The 12,380-nt window shown below is 42.5% G+C and overlaps 2 protein-coding genes across 2 annotated transcripts; one reads left to right on the top strand and one right to left on the bottom strand.

Annotated features, from left to right (window-relative positions):
* Positions 1 to 681: 681 nt before the first annotated feature.
* On the bottom strand, positions 682 to 2,731 carry LOC104745739 (cytochrome P450 72A13-like). Its single transcript, XM_087489457.1, has 2 exons — positions 2,440 to 2,731; positions 682 to 1,179 (listed from the first exon to the last, which is right to left on the bottom strand). The coding sequence occupies exons 1-2, from the start codon at positions 2,632 to 2,634 to the stop codon at positions 754 to 756; spliced, it is 621 nt and encodes a 206-aa protein (XP_087345583.1). The 5' UTR covers positions 2,635 to 2,731; the 3' UTR covers positions 682 to 753.
* Positions 2,732 to 7,857: 5,126 nt separating this feature from the next.
* Positions 7,858 to 12,156, top strand: LOC147926323 (uncharacterized). The gene has a single exon (XM_087487014.1). It carries the CDS (start codon positions 7,858 to 7,860, stop codon positions 12,154 to 12,156), a length of 4,299 nt encoding a protein of 1,432 aa, XP_087343140.1.
* The last annotated feature ends 224 nt before the right edge of the window (positions 12,157 to 12,380 follow it).

Below are 12,380 nucleotides of genomic sequence, written 5' to 3'. Positions count from 1 at the left end.
CACAAAATGCATATCAAATAATAGAAGAAAAAACATAGATTTTTATGTATCTAAAACATAAAAGAAAACAAAAATTATTACAACTATTTCTTTAGTTTTTAGAATTTAGGGGTTATGTTTAAAAATAAATAAAAAAAATTTAAAAATAAAAATAAAGAGAGAAAGAGGGAGAGCCGTATGAGTGCTGCAGATCTTCTTGTATGGCCCACCTTCAATTTCTCTTTTGCTTTCTCTCTTTCCTTTTCCTTCCCTCTCTCCTCTTTCTTGTCCAAAAACTCGACCAGGATGTTTATGTCAAATTCACCAAAACACTCTGTCCCACCTTATTCTCTATCTCTACTGTCTTCTATCTCACACCCACCCATTTTTCCAATTGTAAACAGTATTAGTACTAGTTTTCTAATTATGTTTTGAAAATGTACTAAAAATCTAACAAACCCTTTATTTTTTGGTGTCTTTTACTCCGAGCCAAATTCCCCACAGGCCAAAATACCAAACGCCTTTTTCTTTTTTAATGATAATTTCTCTGCATTAAATTAATAAGCTACTCATATTAAAAGTTTTGAGTTTTGTGTATTGTGATATAACTCGTCCCATCACAAGTTGAGTAGACCACATTAGTATATTAGATATTTTAGATAACAATATTCTATAGAACACGGAGAATATAAGACCACGTAATACGGAAACGAAATTATTTCTTACATAACAAGTTTACTTAATTGACAGAAACAAAAGAGGGGTAGTGGGATTTTAGAGCTTGTGCAAAATAAGAGGAGCACCGAACTGTGGGTGAATCGTGAGGACTGTGTAAGGCGCATGAAGATATGAAGGAGAAAGCTCAAAGGAGAATTTCTGTAGAATCAAAGCCATTGCCATCTTTGTCTCAAGCATTGCAAAGTTTTGGCCTATGCATATCCTTGGTCCCCACGCAAAAGAAAAGAAGGGGACTTGGCCTTTTGTTGCCTTTGAGAGACCGTCTTTGAATCTCTCTGGCTTGAACTCCCCTGCATCGTTGCCCCATAGCTCCGTGTCGCGTTGGACTAGCAGAGTAGGTACAGTGACATGAACACCGCCTGGTAATGTCATGTCGCCTAGTTTCATCTCTTTGTGAATGGCTCGGCTCATCTGGAATACTGGAGGATACAGCCGGAGGACTTCGTATAATATCATCGTCATCTGCCATGGATCATATCATATCATCAGTGCCGGCTCAAACATTTTCTAGGCCCCTAGGGAAAATTTTGGCTCAAACATTTTCTAGGCCCCTAGGGCAAAATTTTTAAAATAAACCTTTTAATATATTAAATGAGCAAATTTTTTAAAATAAACCATTTGATAAAAAGAAAAAAAATAGTTCTATATGAACCTTTATATTCATACAAATTTTTATTTTGACCCCTTTTATTTATTAGAAAAACAAAATTTGGACCCCTTTTATACATATATATATATATATATATATATTTTTGACCTCTTTTGTTCATTCCAAAAAAAATGGACCCCTTTTACAGATATAGGCTCTGATTGGGAGAGACTTTTAAGACTTTAAAATTAATTTAAAGTCTTAAAAGCTAAAATTTTACCAATCATGCTTTTACTGTTTTATTATTTTTAAAAGTCTTAAAAGTCTAACTGTCCACTTTTTTAGTTTGTACGTACAAATTTTTAAAGTCATAAATATGAGATTTTTTTTGCTGTAAAAAAATAAATAAGAATAAAACTGTTGTTATTTTTCTCTTTCTTATTATCCATGATAATTAAAACATTCATTTTCAATCTATGTATAATTTATCACAAATATATTATAATTCATTAAAAATAGATTTTTTATTTCTGTTATTTTGAGATTTATTTTTCATAATTATTTTTGCATCAAAAACAATTATAACACATAATCAATTATGTCATATCTTTATATTTTTTAATTTGTTGAAAATATTTATCTATACATTTTTATGATTTTTTGTATTTTAATATTAAAATTTTTATTTTTTAAATAAAATTTATTATGTTGCCACATAAATTTATTCTTAGCATAATTTATATTTATAAAAACATATAATAAAAACAACAGCCATTAAAGTTTTAACAGTTAAAGTTTCTACAGCAAAAGTCTCTACATCAAAGTCGTTACAGTCAAAGCATCTACAGCCACAAGTAACAGCCGTTACCAATCAGAGCCATAATTATTGTTTTGGACCCCTTTTGTTATGTTAAAAAAAATTTGAACCCCTTTTATAGATATAATTATTTTCTTGGACCCCTTTTGTTATGTAAAAAAAAATTTGGACCCCTTTTATACATGTAATTTTTTTTTTGATCTTTGATAAGAGGCGGTCGCACCACCCGCCCTTGTAGTTGAGCCGGCACGGCATATCATTCATCAAAACACAGCAAAAGTCACTTAAAAAAGGTTTATGATTTGGTTTTACTTACAAATTTGAGCTGGTTGATACCTTCTGCATCAGGTTCTTTATCGCCAAAAACTTGCTTCGCCTCTTCTCTTGCACGAGCCTGCCAGTCTTGGTGTTGGCTTAACTGAATCATTGTCCAAACCAGAAGTACTGTTGTAGTCTCTTGCCCGGCGAAATAGAACAACTTGCACTCCTCCATCAGATCCTCAGTACTCATTCCGTTTCCTTTCGTTTGACCCAAATTCGATTCAAGAAGTATACCCAACAAATCGTCACGTGGTACTTCCCCACCTTCTCTTGCCCTTAACCTTTTGTTAATGATCCCTTTCAGTATTGAAAACGCATATTTTTGTGGCTAAGTCTAGTTAGGATCGACTTTGTGTATGTATGAGCATAAAGTAAATAACGCAAGCTTTGTTAACAGGGTTCGGTTTTTCCTACATCCCCGAGACCTAGTCCAGAACAAATTCACTAGAACAAGATAGCAATTACAACTGCATATGATACAAGCACTACTATGCCTATCATTCTTTTCTAGATGAATAAACCATCAAAAGATCTCTCTATCTTATTGATGGGGCGACACCACACATCTTGTGTGCATCTCTTGAGAATACCTTGAAGCGCGCAAGTCTTCATGAAGCGCCCTCTTGGTATTTATATCCATTGCCCAACCCCTAGGGTTGACAACTTTCCTATTATACAACAAATAGGAATTGGGAGATTAACAATTGCACAATCACTAGGATTGACAATTTTCCTATTATACAACAAATAGGAATTTCCTATTATACAACAAATAGGAAAGTTTCTCTCCATGATCCCATCTTGAATCTTCCATTCAAGATGTTCATCCAGCTCAGCAGCCGCCACTTGGCTTGTCCAAGTCGACCCCAAGCCTTTGTACTCAAACTCTTCAACTCAGCTTCTTGTACTACTTCCTGTATTATTCTCGGAACTAGTACAAGAACTGTTTCAGACGTTTGATACCATCTCTGTTGTATCTGACCCTCTTGGCTTGTCCAAGTTGTCCCCAAACTTCTTTATTTCAACTCTTCAAAGTACTCACACAGTTCGGCTTCCTGTATAACTTCATGTACTACTTTGGAACTTCACATATGTTCTTACTGCAATTGTGTCAAGTAGTGCCTCAACAACTTTGTTAGTTCTGCTCATTGTCTTCACACCATCTATGAGACATCTGTGATAATTCTATCTTGTTGTCTCATATATCACAATGTTGTATGACATCCTGGTTTAGTAGCAATCCCATGACATGTTTCAGACAGCTTATAAAACTCAGTCAACACATACACTTTCAATCTCTCCCTTGGTGATTGAGTTTTATAATCCATGCACCTATTAAAACCAGTCAACACAAGGTTTTCAATCTCTTCCTCGGTGATTGAGTTGTTTAATTCCATGCATCTTATAAAACCAGTCATCACAATATCTTTAATCTCTCCCTTGATGACTGCGTTTTAAATCTCCTTCAATCTCTCACTTCATGCTTCATCATGCATCATTCTTGAAAGATCATAACATCTTCATTCTCCCCCTTTTAACTTAGTTTGATACTCAAGCACATTCTTTAATCTCTAATCACTAGTAGAGCTCCCTCATAATATTTGCGCTTAGCTCACAGCAAACTTGACATTCTCTTCTCCCCTAGCTTGAGTGCAAACTAAATTAAAAACTCTGTGCTTAACATCGTTAAACCCATGGTTAATAATTCCAGAAAATCCTCTAACCAAAACCAAGATATGCTTAAGACTCTTCTTCATTGCCCATCACTTCTCAGCCTTAAGTAGTCTACTTATGTGCATTAATCATCCGATAACTTATTCATGAGACATTGAGTAGTTTTAGATAATCTCTTTCTTATGCGCAGCCTTGAATACTCTTCAAAACTTTGATATCAACATCTCCATTTGACACAAGAGTACCAGCACATCCTGTTGAAAAACTGTAACTTAACTTGAGTAACTTGCAAGGATTTTTCTTGACAATCTCCTTAGTCTCCTTCTCTTTGAACAATCTGCTTCCTAAATTACTTGCAGATAACTTGAATCATACATGCTTCTTGTTTAGAATTCCCAGTTTCTGAACAACTCAAACTGCTAGCTTTCTTTGTAGATATCTCTCACCAACTGATCAAATGATTTAACTACCAACCTCACTGCTCGAAAAAGCTTCTTTTAGCTATGTTCCTGGCTTATGAATCCTTTGCACATCTATCAAAATCTTGCTCACACATATAAAATTTCTCAGCAAAATCTCACTTTATCTCACCTTATCTCGAGTTTGATTGATCCTCCTTTTGATGTAATTACCAGAACGTTAAATATCCAGACAAAATCAGCATGAAGCACATCATAAAGTTTCAGCTCGATCGTATTGCTTTTAGATCTGAAAAATTCAAGTTCCCTTCTTTGATGTTGCAGTTCAGATCTTCCTTGCCTTCATTCTTCTATGCTTATGTTAACCAAGTTTCAATTTCTTAGATTGATCTCAATCAGCCTCTCATATAGAGTGAATCATTACGTAAGATTTTTTTTTTCCAATGGTTTTCACTCTTTGTTTTTCTTCAAGATGAACCATTTTCCTTACACTTTATCTCCACCATGACCCAAGCTTGACATCTCTTTGCATATTTCTTTTGAAAACCTATGACTGAACTTATCATAATCATTGAGAAGAGCCTCTTCTCCTTCACATCCATATTGGCTTGTCTTCACATCCATACTGGCTTGTCTTTACACGTAGTAGAACTTCTAAATTCTCAACATAAGTCCTCAACAAGAATCTGTGAATTTTTCTGATAATGTGAAAAGACAATTTTCAATCACTCTTTGCCACATAATCTCATCTTTTTTCATGAACTCTTTTTATGAATCTCCTGCAAGTTCCAGCATTTTAGTCTCTCCTTTAGATTACTAAGCCGCTTCAACCACCACTCAACTCAAAGATCAGCTTGATCTGCTTCTGTGTTAATTTCTGATCCAATCTCTACTATAGTCTCTAATAACAAGACTCATATAACTATTCTGAAATACCATCATTTAACTTGATTCCAAAGCTCCCATGTCAATTTCCTTCTACCATAACCTAAATCTATGAGTGTAGAATGCCTCTACCAAACTTCATTCCATTCCGAGTTCATTTGAACTTCCGTTTGAAGTTTCCACTGGAACTGGTCAAATATGAAACTTCTGATGAACTGTGCCCGGATCAGGTTGAAGAAGCTCGAATAAAACACAAACTGACCGTCAGAATTTTAATCCGACCATTGAAACTCAAGCTAGTATTACCACAAAGCTTGCTACCAAATTTCGGCTCGATCTGATTACGTTTCACCCACCAAAGGTTTCCTTGAATCAGATATTTCAGAACTGTTTTGTCTTTTCTTCTCTAATCCGAATATCATATATTTTGACATTGATGATGCAGCTGATATCTCTTCCCTTTCTTCTCTCCCATGGCTGCAGCTCTCTCTTCCTCATTGATCTCTTTTTATCTCTTTAATCACACAACCTTCTTTATATTCTTTGTTAATCACATATGCATGTTTACATGACCAACAAGATCATCTCTAAAAATATAAACTGCAAGCTAGCCTTCAAGCATTTATTCCACAACTTCTTGTCTTGAAACAACTAAAATTCTGCTCCATTAGTAAGTACATCGATCTTTCCATAAACGGAGCAGCAAAACAACCCAGAAAATTATGAAACTTGGTGAAAACATCCAAACCAGTCATATGAAGACACAGGAAGAAACAGATCACGATTTGGGTTTTCTGATAGCGAGTTATGATCAAATCCGTAAGACAGCTACGAAACAAAACAGACCAGCGAGCAGCCAACTTTAAGAGCGATTTACCATCAAAACACATGGAATCAGAAGGTGGTCTTTATATCACTGGAAAGATCTCGTTTCCAAGTTTCTAAAACATCTTTCAAAGCTAGAATCCGAGTTCTGTAGCCATAGTAACTGAAGAAGACAGTAGCAACCTGTGTTCTAAAAATTGTTCTTGAAACCTGTTGGATATGGGCTTTGCCCCCAACATTCCTGAAGTCCAAACAGAAGATTCTAAAGGGATTTTGGGCCAAAAGTCTTGGATCAGGCCCAACAGGCCGTAGGGGCAAAATCATCATTTTACCCGAAGACAGAAGAAACCTTAGGTCAAGGTCCCACTATAAATACTTGATGTCATTGTCATGTCAGGGGATCGACTTTTTTGGGCAATTAGAGAGAGAATAGCTATTATTTTCGGATTAATTGCGTTAGATCTTTAATTGTCATTTCTGTAAACCCTTCTTGAATTCTACGTTAAATAAAGGACCAGATCCAATTTATTCCCACACAAATACTCGTATTATTTATATCGTTGATTTCATACATCAACAATTTGGCGCCCACCGTGGGGCTGAACGGAATCCTTACTTTTTGACGAGAAGAATTTGAAGAACAAGGCGTTTTCGGAAAACCAGAAGCATGTCTCAGATCAATCACTCAAGCGACGAAGGCGTGAACTCCTCCCCAGCCCGCGACATGTCTCCTCCACGCACCGTATGGGGGCGCACCCGTGCGAGGACCAACCAACTCCAAGGCGTCAACAGGCCCGAAGCAATTACGGGCGAGGACGCAACGCTCACTGACCGCGCAGCCATAGGCGCTACCGCATGTCGCTCCCACCAATGGCGTAGCCGAAGGCGCTACGTCACTTGCTCGTGAAACCAATGGAGTCAATCCAACCGACCGCGAAGCCGCAGACGTTGAGCGGGTCGCTCCGACAAATGGCGGAACCAATGGGGGAATCCTTCCTGATCGAGTAACTGTTGAAGACGCTCCAAATGGCCGTGAAGATATGGGCACTACGCGCGACATTTACCCCCGTCGATCATCCAGACACGTAAAAATCAGTCAAGCCGCGCTTGACGAAGCTGTACGAAGAACCTTGGATAAGATGAGCGGTCAAGCGGCGCAGATAGAATCACAAGGACGGAATGACCATGCAAGACATCATCGGCAACAGGAGGAGGACGCGTTGGCACCACGCACTCCGCGAGCTGACCTCAACGCTCCACGAGCTAGCCTCCCCGTTCCGCGAGCTGACCTCGACGCTCCACGAGCTGGCCTCAATGCTCCGCGAGCTGACTTCCGCGCTCCACGAGCTGACCTCAACGCTCCATGAGCTGACCTCTATGCTCCGCGAGCTGACCACCATGCTCCGCAAGCCAACCATTACGCCGCTAACATACCAAGAGCTGAACACAACACTAATGGAAGGCCCCGTCTCTCGTCGATCATCGTCGGACCCAATGGAGAGCAGCCAAGGGTACATTTTCAGGCCAGCCAGGTCTCCGCAGATCAGCGTGCTGATCCAAGTCGCTCCGAGAACGCTGAAAATCACGCGCTACGGCAAGAACTTCAGCAGATGCAAGCCCAGCTGCAGACGCTTACGACTCAGATGCACAGAGCAACGAGCGGAGCCCCGGAACTCGAGACTGTATTAGCGGAGGCGCGACGCTCGCCCTTCACCACAAAAGTATCAGGCGTCAGAGTAAGACGCAATCCCGATACCAACAAAAACAAGCCAATACCGTACGACGGCAAGGGGGATCCCACTATCTTCCTGAAGTCTATGTCTATCCATATTGGTAGTTCATACTTTTCTCCCGAGGAGGAGGACGCGGGAAGTTGTCAACTGTTTGTCGAAAGCTTAACTGGGGAAGCATTGAACTGGTTTTCAAAGCTCAAGGCCAATTCGATCGATGGTTATGAAGCACTCACAACTGCCTTCCTTCAGCATCACCAATGTTTCATGCACGTCCCTACGTCAAACGCCGAATTATGGAGAATGCGTCAGAAGCCCAACGAGTCGCTGCGAACTTTCATGGCAAGATTCAGAGGAGTTGTAACCCAGCTCGCCATCAGTGACGAATCCGCTATCGGAGCTCTAAGGGACGCACTCGCCCGCGGAACCAGGTTCAAGGAAGACCTAACAATCTTACCCCTCCAATCCCTACGCGAAGTCTTTGCGCGTGCAAACCGATACATGCTGGTGGAGGAAGACCAAGGGAAAGAAAGCCACGATCAAACTGATGCGGCAGAAAAAGCGTCCGAGAAGGCTCCGAGCTCAAAGGGTAAAGCCATAGACGAGTACCATGAACCACGCCAGCACTACAACAGGGACTACGCCCGAGGCGAGAAAGGAAGAAAAGCGACGATGTTCGCTATCGAAGGAAAAGAGCCACAGAATAAGTCTTGGAACAAATGGCACCGTGAATCCGATAATCCCGGCTTCAAAGGCAAGCGCCCGTATTGCAAGTTCCACAGGTTCAACGGACATTCAACTGAAGAGTGTAAAACACTTCAAATGCTGCTTCTCGAAAAGTACAAGAAAGGTGGCGTCGATGTAGAACGAGAGCGCAGAAAAGTTGTCGCACACAAAGATAATCAGTATTGCCTAAGAGATGAACAACAGCACGACAGATGGCGCGAAGAGGAAACTGCAGCACAGGATGACCGAGCTTGGGCACAAAATGACCGAGAACGGGAAGTTGCTCGTTTACCTCCTCCCCCCAGAAGGAATCGCGAGGCAGAAGAGCACGATGAACCACCAGCTCCTCGCCGAAGGATCAACATGATCATGGGTGGCCTGTCAACATGTCGCGATTCTGTTCGATCTATCCAAGCCTACTGTCGCGAAAAAGAAACAAAGCGCAACACGCCTTCTCACAGCAACATGTTCAAGACATCCACCGCACCAATTACATTCACTGAAGAAGATGCGCGCAACGCTAGTCCGAACAACGATCCACTTGTCGTGGAAATGGTAATCGGCGAGAGCTCAGTAACAAGGATTCTTATTGACACCGGGAGTTCAGTCAACGTGATATTCAAGGACGTGCTGATCCAGATGGAGATTGATCTGCGCAACACGGTCCATGAAACGCAGCCTTTGACAGGATTCGACGGGGACACCATCATGACTGTCGGGACTATAACGCTTCCAATTTACGTTGGCGGTACGATGCAGTGCTTCAACTTCGCAATTGTGGACAAACCCATCGTCTACAATGTTATTCTGGGAACGCCCTGGCTCCACAAGATGCGCGCTGTCGCTTCTACGTATCACCAATGTGTCAAGTTCCCGAATGCATACGGAATCTATACGCTGCGCGGAGACCCTCTGATGGCACGGACCTGTTTTATCATTGAGAAAAAGATGCGCAACGCAAGGGCTTTCGTAATTGCTGAATCAACTCCACCACGAGACCCACGCATACCTCCCCCTAAGGAGTCTGTAATCCAAGTCAACATCGATTTGTCCAATCCCAAACGCTGCGTGGGAATAGGGGCCGAGTTACCAATGGCTCTGCGAGACGAGCTCGTCCAGTTTTTACGCAAAAACGCAACCACATTCGCGTGGGCGATAGATCATATGACCGGAATCGATCCAAGCATTACCAGCCACGAGCTCAACGTCGACCCGACTTACAAGCCCGTCAAGCATAAGCGTCGAAAGCTGGGAGCGGAACGTACAACCGCGGTCAATGACGAGGTGCGGAAACTACTTGATGCGGGATCAATCACGGAGGTCCGTTATCCCGATTGGTTGAGTAATCCCGTCGTTGTCAAGAAGAAGAATGGTACATGGAGAGTCTGCGTAGACTTCACAGACCTCAACAAAGCTTGTCCGAAAGACAGTTTTCCTCTTCTACGCATTGATCAGCTCGTCGAAGCCACAGCTGGAAACGAATTGTTGTCTTTTATGGACGCGTTCTCAGGTTACAATCAGATAATGATGCACAATGACGACCGTGAGAAGACTGCTTTCATCACCGAGCAAGGCACCTTCTGTTACAGAGTCATGCCGTTTGGATTGAAGAATGCTGGAGCAACATATCAGCGACTGGTGAACCGCATGTTTGCGAGTCAATTCGGAAGAACAATGGAAGTCTATATTGACGATATGCTCGTCAAATCAGCTCAAGCCGCAGATCACGTCGCACACCTGAAGCAATGTTTCGAGATACTCAACAAGTACAACATGAAGCTGAATCCAGCGAAATGCACATTTGGGGTCACTTCCGGGGAATTCTTGGGATACCTCGTCACGAAACGTGGCATAGAAGCTAATCCGAAACAGATTTCGGCTATCATCAATCTCCCGTCACCACGGAATACACGTGAAGTACAGAGGCTTACTGGGCGAATTGCCGCACTGAATTGTTTCATCTCTCGTTCAACAGACAAGTGTTTGCCGTTTTATCAGCTCCTCCGCGGGAATAAACGCTTCGAGTGGGATGAGAAATGCGAGCTAGCATTCACACAGTTGAAGGAGTACTTATCGTCTCCACCAGTCCTGGCCAAACCCGAGCAAGGAGAAACGTTGTATTTCTACATCGCCATCTCCTGTTCAGCTGTAAGTGGTGTGCTCGTCAGAGAGGATCGTGGAGAGCAACATCCGATCTTCTATGTGAGCAAAACTCTCGATGACGCAGAACTTCGGTACCCAACTCTTGAGAAGCTCGCATACGCGGTCGTCATTTCAGCTCGCAAGCTCCGCCCATACTTCCAATCACACACTGTTGAAGTCCTAACTAATCAGCCGCTGCGCACGATCCTTCACAGCCCGAGTCGATCAGGACGTCTGGCAAAGTGGGCAGTTGAGTTAAGCGAATACGACATTGAGTACAAAAACCGCACCTGCGCTAAGTCACAAGTTCTCGCAGACTTTCTCGTTGAACTATCTCCTGAACTATCTCCTGACTCACCTTCACCTGAGATATGGTCACTTCACGTTGATGGCGCTTCATCGAGGATGGGCTCGGGAGCGGGTGTACGCCTAACCTCGCCAGCAGGCGAAATCTTGGAGCAGTCATTCCGCCTGGCCTTCACAGCTACAAATAATGATGCGGAGTACGAAGCATTAATTGCTGGATTGCGTCTCGCACACGGAATCGGAGTCAAAAAGATACAAGCCTATTGCGATTCCCAGCTGGTCACGCACCAATTCAGTGGGGACTATGCAACGAGACACGCACGCATGGATGCTTATCTGAAAGTCGTCCGCGACCTCTCACAACAGTTCGAGTTCTTTGAGCTCGTCAAGATTCCTCGCAGCGACAATGCTCCCGCAGACGCACTTGCAACACTAGCCTCAACATCGGACCCAGACCTCCGCCGAGTAATTCCGGTAGAAAGTATTGACCAACCAAGTATTGACATCGAACTCATTGAAGCCGCACTCTCAACAGAAGCATCAGCAAACCCGAGCGCTAGCTCGGCAATCGTCTTGGCAGTCACGAGATCAGCCTCAGCGGTCACAAACGCAAACACTAACGCCACGCCCATTCCAACCCCGGCGCCTCCAGTTACCACCATACCTGCACCACCTGCCTCCAAAAGACAAGAAGATTGGCAAACTGAGATTATAGCATTCATTGCGGATGGGATCATGCCAAAAGACAAGTGGGAAGCACGACGTCTTCGCGTCAAGAGCGCACATTACACGCTGTTGGATGGTAGCTTGTTCCGTTGGGAGGTCAATGGCGCACTTCTCATCTGTGTTAATACAAAGGACGTCAATGACATCATGCGAGAGGTCCACGAAGGCGCTGGAGGTAACCACTCGGGGGGGGCGAGCATTGGCACTTCGAATTCGTCGCAACGGCCATTTCTGGCCGACTATGGTTGCCGATTGTACTGCATTCGCAAACAAGTGTGAAAAATGTCAGCGACATGCACCATTCATCCATTCTCCGACAGAACTTCTGAGGACCACATCACCACCTTACCCCTTCATGCGATGGGCGATGGTCATCTTCGGCCCTTTAACCCCGTCAAATCAAAAAAAATATCTCCTCATTATGACGGACTACTTTACAAAGTGGGTTGAAGCAGAATCGTACGCCTCACTCGAAGCTAATGAAGTCCAGAACTTTGTGTGGA

The sequence above is a fragment of the Camelina sativa genome, chromosome 15 (genome assembly GCF_030686135.1).
Source record: "Camelina sativa cultivar CO46 ecotype springtype chromosome 15, ASM3068613v1".
Lineage (NCBI taxonomy): Eukaryota > Viridiplantae > Streptophyta > Magnoliopsida > Brassicales > Brassicaceae > Camelina > Camelina sativa.
The sequence above is the reverse complement of the archived record's forward strand: the minus strand, read 5'-3'. Positions and strand labels throughout refer to the sequence as shown.